General features: G+C 55.4%; 1 protein-coding gene across 3 annotated transcripts; it reads right to left on the reverse strand.

The window, feature by feature from the left end:
* Positions 1–6,085: 6,085 nt before the first annotated feature.
* On the reverse strand, positions 6,086–14,189 carry OPTC (opticin). Of its 3 annotated transcripts, XM_086693662.1 has the most exons (8): positions 13,957–14,188; positions 12,298–12,529; positions 11,434–11,572; positions 9,753–9,920; positions 8,671–8,873; positions 7,403–7,498; positions 6,763–6,960; positions 6,302–6,403 (listed from the first exon to the last, which is right to left on the reverse strand). In XM_086693662.1, the coding sequence occupies exons 1-7, from the start codon at positions 14,148–14,150 to the stop codon at positions 6,790–6,792; spliced, it is 1,203 nt and encodes a 400-aa protein (XP_086549788.1). In that variant the 5' UTR covers positions 14,151–14,188; the 3' UTR covers positions 6,302–6,403; positions 6,763–6,789. The 3 variants fall into 3 exon arrangements, with proteins under 3 accessions (XP_086549789.1, XP_025776984.2, XP_086549788.1); XM_025921199.2 differs by having other exon boundaries at positions 6,286–6,960; positions 13,957–14,187; XM_086693663.1 differs by lacking the exons at positions 6,763–6,960; positions 7,403–7,498 and having other exon boundaries at positions 6,086–6,403; positions 13,957–14,189.
* Positions 14,190–19,236: the final 5,047 nt, after the last annotated feature.

The raw sequence follows: 19,236 nt of genomic DNA on the forward strand, positions 1-19,236 counted from the left end.
GACCAAAGGATGCTGGGGAATCTCGGGGCCTGTGGAATATTGGATTTTTCTCACTTTCTCCTCTTTCTCTACCTTCCAGAATCTCTGCAGGGATGATGCTTGATACACTGACTTTAAGAAAGACCTGATTTTCAGACCACCTTGTTCAAAAGGAGCAGCATCTACGTCGGCAAGCTGATTTTAACCAAGTACATGGATGCTCTGAAAGACTTGAATCCCAGAAGACTACATTGTTTTTTTTCTTCCTCTGCAGGGTGCCTTAGCTTGAAACATCTGAGTAACTGCTTAATACCTTCCTACTCTGCAGAATATTCCCAGCTTGGGGGCTGTTTGCATCTTTCTGGCCTGGTATTTTTCAGGACTACCCAGAGCCACTGCCAGGAGTCCCACTTCTCCTCTGCCCACCCCACTCCCCACTGCCCCCCACCCCACCCTATAGCACTCCTCCAAAGGCCAAAGACTCACCTGCCATTGCTTGTTTCTAAGGTTCAAACGTACCTTCCCACCTGTCTCCCAGGACACAGTCTCCTGGGGACTCCTTAGATTCCCCCAAAGAGGTGCCGGGCCCCAGGAGCCTGTCCTGGGATGCAGGGGCCCTTCTGGGGGAGACAGTGCCCCTCCTGAGCAGGCGTGTTGGCGATCCTTTGGTGGGGGTATGCTGATTACATACAACGTGTGGCTCAAGGCCTGTAGCATCTTGTGTCAAGATGGGTCAGGACAGGTGTCCCTGTCAAAGGTTCCTGGGCCCGAGCGGGAGAGTCTGGATTGTTCCCTCGTCTGCAGGGACCAGAGGAGGGGCTCAGGAGGGCTTGCAGCTAAGTCAGCTTTTAGGGTCAGAGTGCAATTGACTTCGGATCAGAACTTGGGAGACGGGACCTGTCCTGTGCTGCCTGCTTTCTGTCCTTACTTCCCTTTCTTCTCACTCACCATTGGTACCTCTTGGTCGGTGCTGGTTGGTGCTGCAGCCAACAGCAGGGAAGGGTCTGGTCTTTGTTCTTGGACTAGGAATGGGATGGGGCTGTGGGTACATACGAAACCCCTCGGGCTTGGCTATGCTTTGAGCAAGGGAGCTGGGGCCCAGGGAGTTCCCAGGGGAAGGTGGACAGAGTGGGGTGCTGGTGTGACCCACCACACGTCACACAGCTAGCTAGTCAGGGCCTGGGGCTGTGGACTCTCATTCTAGTGCTCACTCCCTTGTACCACGGTCCCTTTGCAGGTGGCTGCAGCGGGAAACCCTGCCCTCCTTCCTGTGTATGAACCGTGTGTTAGACATACAGCAAAGGCAAGGATTCTGGAAGGCAGGGCTGGGACCGCCAGGCCAGGAGAACACTAGAAGCTATTTGCTCTGGTGCCTGGGGCACAGAAGGGGACAAAGGGAAAGGAGACAGAGGGCTTGCAGGGGGAGGAGAGGAGGGGGAGAGTGTTCTGGGTGCATGCTTAGGGGGGTGTTTGAGGGGGGGGCGGGCGGGAGGTGTTCATGGGTGACCAGGGCCGCAGGGTTGGCCAAGTCGGGGAGGGGTGCACAGGGTGGTCTAAAGACAAGGAGGCCTGAGTTTGGAGAGTTTATTTTAGTGCAGCAGGAAGAAGGTGGTCCCTTGGCGGCTGTGTCACCCCTGGAAGAGGAGGGAGACACGGGAGGGGTGGGGGGGAAAGCCACGTCCTCCCTGCATAGGGAGACCCTGGTTCAGGCTGGCAGCAACGGAGGGAGGGAGGGAGGGAGACAGTGGCTGCTGGAGAAGGTACAGCTGGGCCAGCTGGAGAGACAACCTTGAGAGAGAGGAGGGGCAAACCTGGGCTGGCGTGGAGCGTGGGGAGAGGGGAGGGGCGGACGGAGGAAGGAGAGGATGAGAGAGTTCCAGACGGCCGAGGGGGCGGGGCACAGCCCGGTCCACCTCCCGTCTGTCTGCCTCCCTCCTTCTGGCCAGAAGCAACAAGGGCGCAGACACGCAGACACGGGCGTGTGGGTGCTGGGCCGCCCACGCGCCTGCGGGGTGGGGGCAGAGATGGGGGGGCAGTGTGTCCTTGAGCCTTAGGGCTTCCCTGAGCTCAGATCCTCAGAAGCCACCGCCACCCCCTTACCTCGTGTGCTACATCAGGATTCCGGCCGGACTGCCTTGAGGCGGGCTCAGAACTCAGGCTCTGTGAGCGACTCCCATGGTTTCAGCCTGGGTGATGCTCTCCCAGTTCCTGCTTTTCAAGGAGCCCTTGGGGGCTGCTGAGCGAGGGGACCAATCCTGCTCTCCTGCAGCCGGGGATGAGATTTCGCGTTTCTCCTACCGGGATTCCCAAGAAATGATGGCGATCCTTCCTCCTCACCCTCAGTCTTGCTTTTCCTTTTCCTTCTCTTTTTTCAAGTTATTTAGTTAAGTAATCTCTGCACCCTCCGTGGCGCTCGAACTCGCGACCCCGAGATTAACAGTCGCGTGCTCTTTGGTCTGAGCCGGCCAGGCGCCCCTGGTCTTGTTTTTTCTATATGTTGAGTCATCTTTCTCTTAAATCACTCAGCCTCCCCTATTCTATCTGGAAACCAGGGATAATAATACCTTTCTCACAGAGTTGGTGGGACTGTAAATGAGATCCCATATATGAAAGAGCTCCGTAGAGTGCAAATTCACAGCGGAAGCATAAGAGATTATGATTCCCAGAGGGGACTAAAGGAAAAGGCAGGAGGAAGCAAGTCCAGGCGGGGTCAGGGGAGGAAGCCCTTCCTGGCGCCCTCCGGTCCCCACCAGTCCCCTCTGGCCCTGACCTTGCCGCGGATCTGAGGGCGGGCAAGTGGAGGGGCGGTCACGGCAAACTCCCACTGCTGGGGTTCCCTGCCTGCCCCCCCCCCCCCCCCCCCCCCGCCTCCTCACAGGACAGGGCAGGACAGAAGTCTGAAGACTGTGGGGTGGGGGGGCGGGGCTTCTTCCTACAGCGCTGGCTGGATGGCCACCGAGGAGCCACCCGAGAGCAAGGGCCCTCACCAAGGTGGCCAAGGTTGAGCACCGGTGCCGATGGCCACTAACGACCCGGATGAGTGAGGCTTGGGAAGTCCTGCTCTTGGAAGACGTGGATTGGAAGCCAACCTCGGACTGCTCATCAGCAGTCGGTCCGGCAGTCAACGTGCCTCGGCCTCACTCTGCATAAAGAGGTGCTCTCTGCTCCCCTGATGGAAGCCTGACCCTAACGCCTGTGGGTCCCGGAGAAGCCAGAGCCCCAGCTCCTTCTTGTTAAGATGTAGCAGCTGCTGGGAGCTGGCTTGGATTTCTCTCCCTGCCCATCCCCTCTCCGGATTCCAGAGAGGCCTGGGGACAGATGCACCGTTTAGAATTTCTTCAGGGGGGCGGCCAACAAGGGCATTCTTCCTATTCCTTGGGCTTCCCTTGCCCAAAATGGGAGATGAGCTGGGGGACAGCTGCACAGGCAGCAGGTCCCTGGGGAGATCCTTCCTGCCCAGGGTAGTAACACAGCCTCAGGAAAGAAACCCTCGGGAGCCACCGCCTCCTTTGGCCCGGAGAGAGGTGCCTGCACCCAAGGGAGGTACAAGAGCGGGACTTGGGACCCCGTGTCGGGAGGGACGCGGTTTTGAATCCCGGCCCTGCCACGTGCTGCTCTGTTCATTTGGGCCACCGCCTGTTGCCCTGTCCCCAGTGTGGAGATAAACATCCCTAAACATCCCTACTCTCTAGGGTTGTTGCTGGGGTTCAGTGATGTGCCTAATAGCTTCTATTACAGCATCTGGCCAATTCCGGAGCGCGGGGACTACTGGGCCCCTTCTCTGCCACAGAGCGGGGGTCAGATGACTTTCTGTACTCAGCACAGATTAACCTTGGGGCATGTGGGTATGATGTGGCTTCTAGCACAGAGGGGCCCCAGTTCTGGAAAGTTCTCTTTGGTTTTTTTTGTTTTTTTTTTTTTTGGTGTTTTTTTTTTTTTTTTTTTTTTTTTCCCACACAGGGTTTCTTGCAGTTGGGGTCTTGAAGCTTTCAGGTGTGGTATGCCTGGGCCTTGTTGTAACCAAACAGAGAAGGACATGGAAGAGGATAGAACTGATGGATGAGAGAGAGAGAGCCCTCCCACTGTAACGAGCTCCTGAGAAGACGGAAGAGGAAGAGCCAGACTTCACTGTTCTGAAATGCCGCTGTTCTCTACCGTTTTGAAAGGCAGGGAGCGATTGGCTGTTTTCCCAGCCTCAGTTGTGCCGGAATCCCTGGATCTCTAGGAGAGTGGGAGCCAGCAGCACAGGAAGCACGAGGGCACCCTCTCGCCTTTAAGACTTCCCACTCCAAGGGGCACCTGGGTGGCTCTGCCCGTTAAGCCTCCGACTTCGGCTCGGGCCGTGATCTCGTGGTTCACGAGTTCGAGCCCCGCGTCGGGCTCTGGGCTGACAGCTCTGAGCCTGGAGCCTGCTTTGGACTCTGTGTCTCCCCCTCTCTCTCTCTCTGCCCCTTCCCCCACTCGTGCTCTGTCTCTCTCTCTCTGTCAAAAATACAATAAAAAGTATACGTTAAAAAAAAAAAAAACAACTTCCAGCTCCATTTGCAGCCCGTGAAATGTATCGAGTCTCGGTTCAGGCCTCAGCTAGCCACGTGAGCTCCAGTTAAGCACTTTATCTTCTGGAGTTCTTGATTTCTTCATCTGAAGAATGTGACTAATAACCCCTGACTTGTCTGTGTACGGGACTGTCCTGAGGACCCAAAGAACTTGGAGAACTTTGAGCGGGTTCCCTTCCACGTAGGCCACAGACACATACCTGCCCAGCCGGACTCGGGGACCGTCCCCCCACCGCCACCTCGAGTGATTGCCGTGGCAACTGAGTGCCCGGCTAACCCCCGCCCCTTGGTCTAGTTTCAGCTTAGATGTTGTTTCTTAAAGGTTTTCGGGCCTCAGACTGGGTCTCCCTCCTGTAAGCTCTCATAACATTCTGCAGAATCCTCTTATCACGTGTGTCAGGAGTTGCATAGTGTGGCTGTGTGACCGTTTAGCCTGTATCTTCGGTGCCAGACTCTAAGCTCCAGGAGGTAAAGGAGTACGTCTGTTGCACATCATCAGATCACCAGCATGTAACACAGTGCCTGGCACCGGGCAGGTAGGTGCTCGATAAAATCCTTGCTGGATGAGGGAGTCAATTGCCTGCCTCGACCCCCTTTTATCCTTCAGTCAACCCCTGCTGCCAAGCGCCCATCTATTACGTCCCTCTTGCCCAACATCTCCTTATAAGGAGAAGGGCGACATCTCTCCTGTCTTCATAATTCAAGGAACAAGTCAGCTAGATCATAGTTGGCCTTCTTCCCATCTCCCATCACAGCAGACCTCGCCCAGAACCCAAGGCTGCAGGTGTGTAATTGCTAGTTATTTATTTATTTATCCTTGCGCAAGGCTGCCCTCTGGTGGTTAAACACGGAAGCGAGCACGGGAAGGATTGAACCGCCCGGGCTGAGCCGGGCTCAGAGGGTCCTCAGTGTGCCTCCGGGTGAAGATTCTTGTCAGTCTCCGTCCTTATTTTTTTTTATTAAAAATTTTTTTTAATGTTTTATTCATTTTTGAGACAGAGAGAGACAGAGCATGAGGAGGGGAGGGGCAGAGAGAGAGGGAGACACAGAATCCAAAGAGGCTCCAGGTTCTGAGCCGCCAGCACAGAGCCCGACGCGGGGCTCGAACTCACGAACCGCGAGATCATGACCCGAGCCGACGTCGGACGCTCCACCGACTGAGCCACCCAGGCGCCCCTAGTCTCCATCCTTATGAATGTCTCCCTCCAAATCTAACAGGAAGCCCTTGGCCTAGGAAGAGCAAGAATATAAAGCCTCATAGAAACCCCACCCTACCCTGGTGGGTGAAATAACTATTCTGTCCTCAGTGGTGAGCTGGCAAATGTTTAACAACCATCTCTCTCTCTCTCAGAGAATCCCGATGTGTAGCATTGACTGATTTCCATGGTAGAACTTCTCTCACCATGGCCGATTTCAAACTACCAATGTGATGTCACTTGAAAGTGTTGTCGGGAAAAACAAGCACTAAGGGGCCCGTCACTGTATACTACATCACGGATGCGAGTAAGTCCAAGAACTTATTGGTTACTAGTAAAATAATTGGGAAGTCATGAGTTTGAGTATTTATTACATGTGCTTTCAACATCATATATCTAAATGCGAGCTGGTAATGTAATCCTGAATAAAAGCCCTGTTCAGCCACTGGCTTACAAAAGTCTGGGAAGTGTAATAATTGGTTCTGTAAGCCTCGTAGTAAGAGCTGGCTCCCGCATGCCATTGCTTCTCCCACTTCCCCCTTCTTTTTCTCCTCCTCCTCCTCTTCTTCGTACATGACTTCCCGGCATTCTGTGTGGGTAGGACGGATGGCGAATATGGGAGTGAGCTTTGCTCCAGACGCTGCTATTTTCTGAGTCAGGAGCCATAAGGTGCTAAGGAAAGAGAATGAGAAAATGCAAATTTGGCTACTGCGGGACGCTTTCGCGTGTGTGTCTGCGTGCGTGTCTGTGTGCGTGTGCCCGCGTGTGTGTACGTGTGTCTGTGTGTATGTCTATGTTTCCACGTGCACGTCTATATGTCTGTGTGTATGTGTGTGTGTGTGTGTGTCTGTGTATCTGTTGTATGTGTGTCTGTGTATCTATGTGTGCGTGCATGTGTGTGTGTGTGTGCGTGTGTGTGCGTGCGCGTGTGCAGCCCGTGGGGGCAGGGGGCGGGGGTGAGTTTTGCAACTGGATCAGGGGGCCGATTCCGGCCTGGATGACAGACCACCGCGTGGAGGCGAGGCCCGCACCCTTCCCGCCGCACGGGGAGCGGTGAGCTAGCAGCAGCGGCCGGTGGGGAGGCGAGGCAGGCAGAAGTAGGCGCTGGGGAAGAAGCCCAGGTTGATGGGATTGCCGTCTAGGCGGATGTCTTCCAGCCGCCTCCGGCTGTGTTTGTGCTCCTCAGTGTCACAGAAGGCGTCTTTCTGCATGGTCTCTATCATGTTATTCTGGAAAGAACACATTGACAGCTGCCAAACCTCCCCCTGGAGAGTCTGCCCCCAGGCAGCGCCGAAGGCACGGATCAATCCGCTCTCCCCACCAGCTCCCCTCTTGGGAGTGGAGAAACCGAGGCACATGAGGCCGAGGCCACGCAGCAAGGGGTGAGGAGGGAAGGCGCGTGGAGGATGGATATGGAGAGCAGAGAGGGAGGAGGAGGAGGAGGAGACAGAGGAAGGAACCAGCCGCCGGTGAGGTGGGGTGAAGGATGCTGAGGGACAGGAAGCATCTTCGGAAGGAAAGGAAGGCCGTCGCGCCGAGGCTGTGGGCGATGGCCTGGGCAAGACCTCGGCTCCAAGCCTCCAGTAAGCTCCCTGGGAAGGAGACCCCACCGCATTCTCAGGATGCCCCTGGGCTCTCTGCAATGCTCTTGGTCTTGGGGAGGCTGCTTACCTGCAGGTGCAGTGATCGCAGGCTGGGGGGCAGGGGCCCGGGGATGGAGTCCAGCAAGTTGTCAGCCAGGTAGAGGAACTGCAGCTTCTCTAGCCCCTGGGGAGGAGGCAGAGGGCATGGGAGGCTGGCAGGGGTCGTGGGACCTGGCAGTGACAGGCGCCCAGCGGGGCCCCAGTGTTCACTGAGGGCCTCCTCAGCCTCAGCCACGTGTCAGGCTCGGGCCTGGGTGCTGCACGGGATGCCCAGTCTCTCGGGAGCTCACAGGCACTAACTCTCACCGGGCGCAGCAGGAGAGCTGCTGTCATTGAGGTCTGGCAGCTGGGGGAGGCTGCCGGAGCTGGTAATGAGGAGCAGCGAGGGGTAGGCGGGGGAGGGGGGCGCGGACGGGGTGGAAGGGAGGACAAGGGGCCATCCCAGTTCAGCCTCAACTTTTCCCAAATGAGAAGTCTCCAAATCTGGTCCTGGAGTGGCTGTGAAGAGAATATTCTGGAAACGTCTGGAGTGGCAGAGTGAGAGCTGCAAGCACATGTGAGGCAGGCTGAGCGGGTGCGTGTGGCAGAGCTGGGCGTGAGCCCCTCCTCGCGGCCTCCCTGGCACCACTCCTGGAGCTCTCAGAGCCCCGTTGAGGGGGCAGTCGCAGGGGCCACGTTTGTGCCTCGGGTTTAGCCCTTCCCGGCACGAGTGGCCAGCCAGAGATCCATCAGATGGATGGATGCTCTCGCAAGCACTCGGTCAGAGAAAATCAGTTAGTAGTGGGCTTTTTTCCAAAGCCCACTTTTTTCCAAACTTTAGGTAGGGTTAGGGTTGGAGCCAGCACGATCGCAAGTCACAGCACAGCCTAGGTTTTAGGGGCGTAGGTGCTGCGGGTGCCGAGAGGTGAATGGGACAGACGTGCCGAGAGGCCATGTGCCGGAAGAGGCGGAGGGAGAGCTGCTGACTCTCATTTCTGGTGCCAACCCCCCTCCCCCATTTCCAGTAACAAGCCCATGAGGCCTGCATTTCCTTTTCCTGGAAGTTCGTGGGATGGCGTGTCGTAAGACACCCTCTTCTGGAGTCAGAATCAGTTTCTTGAAACCAAAAAAAAAAAAAAAGTTTAATAAATGGGAACAGGTGAAGAAAATGGGGTTTGATTTTCATACCCAGGATAGTGTTGGAGCAGGGACATCCCACGAGGGCAAGGTTGTGTGTGTGTGTGTGTGTGTGTGTGTGTGTGTGGTTGTGGGCATGCGTGGCAAGTGGTAAATGGAGGACTTTAGGCCCTGGCTCACCCTGAAGGCTTCGGGCTGTATTCCGGAGCTCTGGAGCCGGTTCAGGCGGACGTCCAGGACCTCTATGCCAGCGGGCAGCACGGGCAGAGCCGCCAGCTGGTTCTCTGGGAGGATCAGGTCCCGCAGGGCAGGCAGCAGGCGGAGGGCATCATCATCAATGGAGGAGATGGAATTGCTGGAAAGGTCGATCTTCTTCAGTTTTGCTATGGGGTATGGGGGAGAATACAGAAAGTCACGAGACGCGCTATCCTTCCTGGCCCTTGCTGGACCTACCTGTACCCTGCCCCATCCTTTTAAAGATAGGCAATGCCAGCCAGTTCTCCACCCGTGTGAGGTCCAAGCCAGAAGAAATGACGTGATAAACCAGGGCCTCCTGGGAAAGCCCTCAGATTCGGCCATACTTTCTCATGGAGTTCTGTCCTGTGTGGTGGCGGCCCATGGATATGGGTTTGGTAGAAACCTTTGTAGGGCAAGACCCAATAGGCCCACCAATCCTTAGACCCATCCCACCCCCACTCTTCACCATTAGTTGACGTGAAAGGACGCCATGGCCCAGAAGGCTATGGGATTTAGTGGTAGCATCTGGATTTGAGCCCAGGTTTCCTATATGAGGCAGGGTATAAGGCATAGGAATAACATGCCTTAGGAATGTTAGGAATAGGAATAGGAATAGGTATAAGGCACAAGGAAAACACGGCAAACAAAAAATGGATAAATGGCGTCAGTGCTGTGGAGAGTCGACGTAGCCTGGTCTTGTCCAGAGGCCAGGAGGGCACAGAGCTGTAGTGGCTGGGAATCCTGAAAATGGAGGCCTGATCCTATCTTCCCCTTCCCCGCTTTCCAGAGCTTTGGGGAGAACAAAGGTGGGCGGGTCACTTCTGTTATCCAACATCTTCAAGGAAAGGAATCAGGGAGACTTGGGGCTATTTCCATTTGGTAGCTGGGGAGACTGAAAACTAACAGGGAAAGGCTAACACAGGTGGGACGCTGTGTGACAGCTCGTGTGGCTGGTGCCCAGGTGGAGGGCCCGTGGGCTTCCCTCCGCCAGTCCTGCCCTCCTCCTGTGCCAGAGCATTACATACTCAGCCCTTTGAAGTCTCCAGCTCGGATCCGGCTGATGCGGTTGAAGCGGGCGTACAGGTAAGTGGTTGTCTTGGGGAGAGGCGGGATGCTCTCCAGGTCAGTATCGTCACAGTACACGGAGGAACCAAGGCACACGCATACCAGACAGGTAGGCAGGCCTGGCTCAGCTGCAAGGCAGAACACAGGGAGAGCCTTCTCAGACTGCCTTCAGCTTCCCCGACCAGTGGCCCTTGACCCAGGGAGTGTCTGAGCCACGGCTAGAACTCAATGTCGCAACGCGCTGAGGCAGTGCCGTGGGCTGCCCCCGACCCGGCCCTCAGCCCCCAACCCAAGAGGAGCAGATCCTCACCCAGTTGTCACCCAGTCTCGGCCCACTGGTTCTCTTATCAGGCCCCCATCCGATGCAGGTTTTCCCGGGCCTGTGTGGGTGTTTCTAGGACATCCATTGGTCTTTTTTCCATAGGGGCTCCTCCCTGGTCCCCAAAGGCACAATGAAGATAAACTAAAGGCAGAACTAGGCGAAATGGCTAATGGTTGCTGGTCCTGCCATCTGCCTTGTGGGCGAGGAGTTAGACACGTTCCGTCTGGCTCCGAGAAGCAGAATGAAGCCACGATGGAGTGGACAGTGCTTGCCTAGGATTCATTTCCCGTTCTTATGGTGTCAGCATCCCAGGAAATAGCTCTCTCCTGTCCTCATGCCATGACCAGTGGTCATTAGACATAAGTCAGGCCTTCAAGCCCAAACCGGCTTTGAAAAGCTGGGACGGCTTTGCTGGCTCATACAACTGACTGGTGCAGGTAGTTTCTGTTACTTGCCACTACAAGAGATTACGGGAGACCACCGCTCATCCGACTCAAGGGCGAAATCTGTTAGCAGGGGCACAGCCCCAAGATTAAGAGGCAGCTTTTCTTTGCAGGCAGTGACCACTATGGGTGGAGCAGAGAGGACCTCAGGGCCCTCCTTAGCCCAAGGCCTTGAATGGCAGATCAAGCCGAGGCCTTTTATGGTCTTTTTAAGCCCGGGGTTCTACAGCCCCGAGAGGTCATGGGTTCCTACGGATGCCCGGATACGCTAGATCCATGCAAGGCAAATATCTCAGAAGAACAGGAACCAGGGACAAGCAAGTCAGGAATTAACTGCATCCCTCCTCTGCGTCAGTTTGATCCCCAAAGAGTGCCAACCCCTTATTGTCAGATGTGCCGGTGTCCCAGTCTCCAGGAGGGCATCAGGGAGGGGAAGAGAGCTGCTAAGGGGGAATTTAGAGCCGAAAAGCAGTATGACTGCTTCATCTGCCCCCATGCCAAGTGACAGCCACAAAGTTATTTATTCTCCTCTACAGGCTTTTAATTGTCTCTAATCTAATTACCACTCAACCCGCTCCCCTAGTGATGCTGTTAATTAAGGTAGGGTGGCTTTGCTAGGAAGAGTGGAGTTCTTGCTTTTCTTTCTTCTTTTTCCTTTTTTTTTTTTTTGGCCTCCTATCCAGCAAAAAGCAGTAGGGACAGCTTACAGTAAAGGTTACAGTAAAGGTTAGCTTTTAACTCTCCCTTACAGTAAAGGTTAGCTCCCGACCCTTCCCTCCCTACCCCAACCGCACTTTACTGTAGTAGCCCCAGGGCTGGGTCATGGCTACATGGCCCATGACCTATGCGTACTGAGACCTGTGACCGTGAACTCACCGTGGCTGCTTGGGGAGCCTGGGAGGCCCAGCATAGTAGGCTTGGTCATGGTGGGCTTGGACGAGAGTGTCCTTGGATTCACCGTGCTCTGAGTGGAACCGATCCTGGTTGGAGGAACCAGGCTGGATCCCGCTTTGACCTGGAGACATAGCACGTAGCACACAGTAGGCCAGTTATCGGCTTTGGACTCTGGGGACCTCAGTGACCAATTTCAAACTTACAAAGAGTCACTGTGGAGAAAAGGGGGAGGGAGGAAGGGAACTTCTTAAAGAGCATCTGGTCCAGTATCTTCCTTACATGGAGGAGGAAATGGGCCCAGAGAGGAGAGCACCAGGGATCAAGGAGGCAGCTGGTGGCCAAGCTGTCCAGAGCTGGAATCCATGTCTCTGGATCGCCCAGGCCGCCATGCTTCCTCTTGCTCAGCACTGAGCTCATGCAGCCAACGGGTGCGGGCTTCAGATCAGCCCCTGCAAAGGCCAGGAAGTGCTGAGAAAGAACTTCAGACTAGAAGACAGAGCAGATGGGGTTTGGAGCTTCTTTTTCTAGCGAGAATATGAAGACATCGCTGACTCCCACCCAGTGAGACGTGGCTTATGGTCTTATGTGACGGCAGGCTACAGATGTATGACTTCTATGGGGGATCCCGTCAAGTTTACTAGAAGCCGACAAAGAAACTTAACTTTTGCTGTCCTCTTTCTTAGCATTATCTACGTGATAAGTTCCTATGGAGGGACAAGAATTTCCACCTCCTGGAGAAAGACGTGGAGGCTTGAGATGCCTGCACTGTGGGCAGCTGGAGAGGGGCCAGGCCCCTGACACCCAGTTCCTACAGGGAACACAGTTGGTCTGCTGTGTGCTCCTTACCTCGGGGAGCTGGTCCCCATAGTCCATGAGCCCTTCATAGTCGCTCAGGTCAATGACCTCATCGTAGTTGTCCAGGTCAGGGACGTAGTTCCCCAGATTCAGGACCGCGTAAGAATCTCCTTCCTCGTTCGTCGGGTCTCTCCTCTTCCTCCCCTTTGGGGGAGAAGCTGTCCCTGCTTCTAGCAGCACCAGGGCCAGCAGGCTCAGGAAAGCCAGGAGCTTCATGGGGACCCTGGGAGGAAGTGGCAGCAGAAATGAGGAGGAGGTTAAATCACGTCGTCGTCGGAGCCCAGTCCTGGGGGACGGGCAGGAGGAGGGGCAGCCGTCTAAGAGGCAGGGTTCTCTCGGGCTTTGTGGGAACGACTCACTTCCCACCCCCACACTTGCCGACTCCATGTCGTTATACACTCAGTGCATCTATTGCGTGTGCAAGCCCCCTAACGGCTGGGGCTCTGTCTAGGGCGCTTCTCCTGCCAGCCCCTCCCACCGCCACCCAACTTCAGTGCCTGTGGGCTCTCACACACGCTGAGTTTCGCTCACCCAGGCACGTGTAGACACCTGGCAAAGGCTCGTTTACTCATCTCATGCAAGGCTCCCTGTCTGCACACCTCCCTACTAATTAGGCATACACTCGTGCATTTATACAAATGTCCTCTCTAACGACCACATGCGCAGAGTACCATCATTAGTCACCAAGCTAGGTTTAGAGAAATCTCATCATCAAGGAGCCTTGCGGCTTTTTAAAAGATTATGCATCCATCACACATTTGCTCAACAAACATTTATGGGGCGTCTGTTATGTTCCGGGCACTGGACTCCTCTCTGGAGGCGCAGAAATAACTAAGGCACACCTAGCACGCTCAGAGTTCATGCTTTTCAAAACTGACATATAACGTAAAAAGAACGTTAGTTATAAAATATACTTCCTAAATGCAGCTTTTTTTTTTTTTTTTTTAAATGCAGCTTTAAAAAAAAAAAACGTTTACTTGTTTGGAGAGAAAGAGAGAGAACATAAGTGGTGGCGGAGCAGAGAGAAAGGGGGACAGGGGACCCGAAGCAGGCTCCCCGCTGACAGCAGTGAGCTCGACCTCAAGAACTGTGAGATCATGACCTGAGCCGAAGTCGAAGTCAGAAGCTCAACCGACTGAGCCTCCCCGGAGGCACCCCTCAATACAGCTTTTTAAAAACAAATGATCACAGGAACAGAAAATGTTCTTTGCATGTAGCTGGGGGGGCATGTACACATCTAGAGAGTTCCCTAGATGTCTGCGTGTGTGCACCAGTGATTACGTGCGTGCGTGATGAGCACGTAAGCAGAAACGTCTGCGCGAGTTCCTGCACAGAGGCACAGACGGGTCAAGGAATGTGTGTGGTGCGGGTGTGAGGGAGCCGGCGTGTTTCTGATAGTGCAGCTGCAGAAATGTCTAGCACGTTCGTCTCCTTTATGCATTTCAGCTGGGCCCAGGGTAAGCCCTCTGCAGTGGCAAGAATGATTTTTTCATCAGAGCTTTTGCCCCCCGAACCCCAGCAGCCCCTTCCAACTTCTCTTGCCCAGAGGATGCGACTCCCTCCGTCCCCCTGCCCCCCCCCCAGTCCCTCCCAGCCTGCACCACAGCCCCTCATTTGCATACCAATCTCACCTCAAACCTTGAACCTTACCCCACACAATGCTGTTTCCGAAGGAACAGAGCCTCACAGCCTCCGGAGAAGTAGGGACTCTGCTGGAAAGGTCGTTTGCAGTGGGCCAGGGTAGACAGCGGGGTGCTGGCTGAGGCCAGCGTGTGGCCAATCAGACTTCTCTTCTTGCTGGTGTCCAGCTGTTCCCCCTTCTCTTTGCTCAGCGGGTCCCCCATCCTATTCCTTTGCTCAGTGGCTGGGAATTTCTCTCTCTCTCTCTACCTCCTCCACTGCCACCCCCACATGTACCGCCCCCCCCCCCCCCCACTCTCTTCTCTCCTCTTTCTCTGTCTGCTGCTTTTCTCCTTTCCAGGCCGCTCTGAGGGGGCCGGCAGTTCCGACTCCCTAAGGGAACAGACAGCAGGTGGGGGGAGCATTCAGAGGGATGGGGCTTGACTTTCTTGCTTTTTTCCAGATAGAACCCGAAGATTCAAAGAGGCTGAGTTAAGGCACTCTGACCACACCACCACCCACCACCTGGAGCCCCAACATGGGGCCGTAGCTGCCCAAAAGTCACCAGAGGGAGGCAGTTCAAAGAGAAGGTGAACGGGGTTGGGGCAGGATTTGAAGACCCGGCTTCAAGTTCTCCAGTGATGATGACGATGATGACGGCAAGGAGGACACAAGGAATTCTCTCAGTCCACTGAGGGTGGACCCTAGAAAGGAATTTCTGATCATGAACACCAGGAGGCGTTGTGTGGGGTCCTCAGGGGGCCGAGAAGAATCCTCTCCCCCCACCCCCCACCAAAGATGTATGTATCAGGAGAGATGCTCTTTTCCTTGGTGTCTCAGGCTAAGGGGTCCCCCCTATTCTGCCAGCCTGCGTGCTTGCCTGGGGGTGGGGGGTTCTTCCTTGCTGCCCCTTGCTCCCTACTCCCTCCCACCGACCACACCGACCACCTGGCTGTGAAGCTCCCCGCCGATCATCTAGTCCAAACCACTTACCCAACAGATAAGAAACCGAGGTCTAGCTGGGTGCAGTGACTTACCCAAGGTCACACCGAGCCAGGACCAGGGCTTAGATTTCTGACTCTCGGGCCAGAGAGTGGTCGTTTGTTCATATGACCCTGCCTCTTTTCACCTCATCCCCCATCCCCCACCCCAGCTCTGAGATCATGTGCCTCGATGCCCTCAGAACAGATGGCCTTGGCAGGACGCATCTCTGCCCTGGCATGCCAGGTGAAGGGGCAGATCGAAGAGCCTGGCCCAAGGGCCAGTGCTTGGCCTGCAATGTTCCCGGGCACCAGCTGGTGTGGAGGAGGCATCCCCCAGCCCGAGGACCCGGTCACCGAAGATACGCATGTTCCTGTGGCCCTGGTAGCCCACCATCTGGAGAGAGTCACCAACGGGGGCTCTGCTGGTGGAGGGAGAGATAGCCCTGGAGCCAGCAGGGTGCCCAGGAAGCAGATGGCACATTTGGCATGCTGTCCTCCCCCACTTTCTCTCCACAGCTTTGGAGGCGGAGACTAACCCTCCCCCACCCCAGACCCCAGTCAGGCTGGGCTCTGCCCACCCTCTCCACCATCCCACGCCATTAATTCCCTGCAAGCAAGGCAAATGCGAATGTTCATTCATTCCCCTTGCCGCCTGCTCCCACTCTCCCTCCCCACTTTCTCCGTGACGGCTCTGGCCCGCGACTGTTCCTCCCACACGCTCTGCCAACTCGGAGGAGGAGGCGGCGAGGCCCGCAGCCTGAGCCAGTCTCCTAGGGCGCATGCGCAGGCTCCCCCACAGCCCGGCAAAGAGCCCCCTTCTGACTCAGGAGTCCCATCCTAGACCCCGTCCCAGCTTCTCCTCCCGCTCTTACAAGCTCTCCCTCCGTACGCTCTAGTTTCCGTGCATGTGTGTGATCTGTGGGAGCCCGCTCACCATCATGCGGTTGTGGCACACGGGGAGGGCGGTGCAGAGGCCCTTCTAATCCCCATGTCTCATTAGGAGAAGCACAAGGCATGCTGATGGAAAGGAGGTGGCAGGCAGTGGGGACAGGAGTCTGGCCAGTTGACCCCGTTGCTGCCCCTTGCATGGGCGGGGGTGGAAATTTCAGGAACCCTCCTGCTTTTTTGGACAACGTGTATATATTCCCTGCTGAGGCAGGCCACTCTGTGACCCTAAACACATTCCTCTTCCTTTCTCGGGCGTGCACACACACACACACACACACACACTGTAGGTTTTATATACTCCATGCCTTCTTACCTTTTGGCTTTTCTCTCCTGGTTATGTGATTCCCCCCGGCCTTTCCCCCACCACGCAAAATCTGATTCATCCCTTAAGATCCAGCTCAAAAGACAGGAGTCCTTCTGGCGTCCCTCCACAGGGGTAGGGGCCCTCCCCACCAAGCTCTTTGTACTCTGCCTTGCTACGAACACTTAGGACATGGAATTACTCCAAGGATTTTCCCCTTTACCAAGCTAAGAATTCCTCAAGGGCATGGACAAGGATATGGCCTACCCTTAATTCTGAGCTGGGAACCTTGCACATAGTCGATGTCCACTGAACTAAAGCAGGTATTAAGGGGTGAGGCAGTATCTGGCAGTTTTCGGCCTAAAGAAAATGGTGTAGGCCGGGAGGATCCCGAACCCACTTCTGAAATCGACCTTCTATCTGAAGGCAGATTTCTGGGCACCCGGTTCTTGCCCTTCTGCGTGGCCTGTAGAATCTCTCTTCTCGGCCCTTGATATAGCTTTGCCACTCTTCCGTGTTTGTTAACTACATCTCCGCAACTAAACCGGAAGTTTTCCTTGGTCGGGAACGGTGCCTGTTTTGTGTCTTTCGGTATCTGGCTCAGTAATGAGCCTGTGGGAGACCCCCAACAATTTGATATCTGCGGGTTGAAGGAATCCAAGCCTTTGGGCTTCAAATGTAACTCTCAGATTGCCGATCTGACTTTAGGAATAGTGTTTTCTGACCGTTGTGAGTTTGGGAGAAATTTGCCGAGAGAAGGCGTTGGAATGGTTTTCTCAGAGTTTCTTAGGAATCAGATCCTTTCTCCACCCATCCTCTCCTTAGAGCAGGTAAGAGGTGGGCGGTGGGAGGAGAAGGGTGGCAAGATAGCTCCAAGGCGCTCTTGACGTGTTCACACTGTCAAGTTCAAGCAGGATATTTTTCATATCACTTTATTTCCTCTGCTGTGAAGCGTGTTGGGATGTAGAAGTTGTTTCACAAAGTTAACATGGTTTTGGAGAAAGAACAGATCTATGTAGAGTTAACCTACACACCTACTTACACACCTGGACGCGTAGATGTCAATGGCACCGAAAGAATGAACTTGTGTGTGGAGGAGGGGCTTCCTCAAATCCTAGGGAAATCCCTTCTGGCTTACAGCTGCAGGGAGCAACGGAGGAAACAGACTTAATCTAGACGGGCCGATGGGATGATGCCGATTGTGTTGCTGCTGGAGCGAAACAGTTTAGGTTTGTGGGACCAGAAAGGACCCCTGCCCTCAGGGGAACCACAGGAGCTGTGCTCCCCCTGAGGGCCCCATGTGAGGGGCTGAGGTTTGCAAGGTGTGAAGGTGCAGAAGGGGGGCTTATCCAGGCTTAGCACGAGCTTGCTTATAGCCACAGTGATATACTGACTTTAAGCAGGAGCCTTGGAGAAACCAGCTGCAGCTAGGAAGAATGAGGCAGTTACATGGGAGCACAGCAGGGGTGGGGGGCACGGTGGGGGGAGGCTATGATGAAATGGGCCCCGTTTTCCGTAAATGAGCAAGAGAGAAAGACGAGATCAAGTACAGTGGGAATTTCTTGAAGTTAAGGACCCGGCTTGATCCAATTTCTGAAACATCTCTGGAACTGGGTGGGCACGGTGTCTTGCTTATTTCTAGAACATTCACCTCCACCAACATATACACTAGGGAGCTGTAGAGGGGCCGCGTCCCCTGGAGGGCGGAAGGGACAGGGGATGGGAGCAGGTCCTGTGGGGTCCAGGCTCTGCTTGGAGGCCGGTCAAGCCCCTCACTTGGCCCCCGCAGGGAGGGTGGGGAAGTGTGAGGGGAGAGACAGTCCAGGTAGGGAATAAATTACTGCAAGGGAAAGGGATAATGTTAGATAATTAGAGCATGGTTTAAAGAGTGGAGCTGCAGACTAGAGCATGAATGCTGGAGAGGCCTCGGCGCGCAGATGTGGGGACTGAGGGCAGAAGGGGCCGGCAAGGTCAGATAGCAAACAGGAACGAGCCATATCCTCACCTGCGTTCCTGAAGGTTCCCACTTGTGCTCACCCACGATAGGAATCAGCCCCTGGCCTCAAGGCCTCTGTACCTTCGCGCCCTTTGCATCCCAGAGGAGAGGGAGACTGTGCACTTCCCCCCTGGCTCTTCAAGTTGGAACCTGAGGCCGGCTCCTTGACTTGGTGAAACCACCCCAGAGAGAGGCGAGGGGGAAGACGGGAGCCGGCTGTGACCTGTACCAGCCACCAGGTGTCACTGATGCGTCTGCCTTAGAGGGGGAAGCCAATTTGAACTTGTGGAGGAGGCTTCTGGGAGATTTCCAGGTGCTCCGCCTCTCCCAGAACACTTTCTCGTGAACTGCTTCCGGGCTTTGGAGAGGCTTGGGCCGTCCACACTGATCGAGAACAGATGGCGGGGCAGGGCTAGTGACTCTGCACCCTTCCCTGTGGACACTGTGTTGCCCGAGGCCTAGCCTCATGTCTAGACGGGCAAGGGGCTGTGGGACCATCTGCACCCACAAGGGCCCAAACCCAGGGCTCTTGACTCCCTCCCCTCGCCCGCTGGCCGATACCTAGTTCTTAAAGCTACTTTCCTGGGCTGTTCCTCCCTGTCCTTCCTCTGGAAAGAGCGAGGCCCAGCCAGAAGGGTGTGTGCTGAGGAGAGCCCCAGCTCTCCCTGTGAAGAGACTGCCAGATGTGGATCCTTGCAGGAACCCCGACCCTCTGCCTTCCTTCGGCCATTCCCTTGCATTTCCTTGCTGGAGAACACAGGGGGTAAAGAGCCAGCACGATGTGTGTGGTGCCAGTGGGCAGGGAGGTGGGGTGGCAGTGTTAGAAGGCGGGATCCTTGGCTAAGGGGCCTTCTGGGGCCGGAGCTGTCCATCATGGCGGCGTCTCCAGCAGGACTTGCCGAACCTCACCTCTGGGTTCCTCCTGACCGTCTTCGGCTTGCTTTGGCCAGGACCAAGTTCCGACGTCAGTCCATGGCCCGGACTTACCCAGCACTGACAGGGAGGAGGAGGACAGAAGAGGATGTGAAGTCTTTAGCTCCTGGGGCTAGAGGTTTGGGTGTGCTGTGGGTGTCTGTGAGCGG

The sequence above is a fragment of the Puma concolor genome, chromosome E4 (genome assembly GCF_028749965.1).
Source record: "Puma concolor isolate L17-30 chromosome E4, mPumCon1.1.hap2, whole genome shotgun sequence".
Classification (NCBI taxonomy): domain Eukaryota; kingdom Metazoa; phylum Chordata; class Mammalia; order Carnivora; family Felidae; genus Puma; species Puma concolor.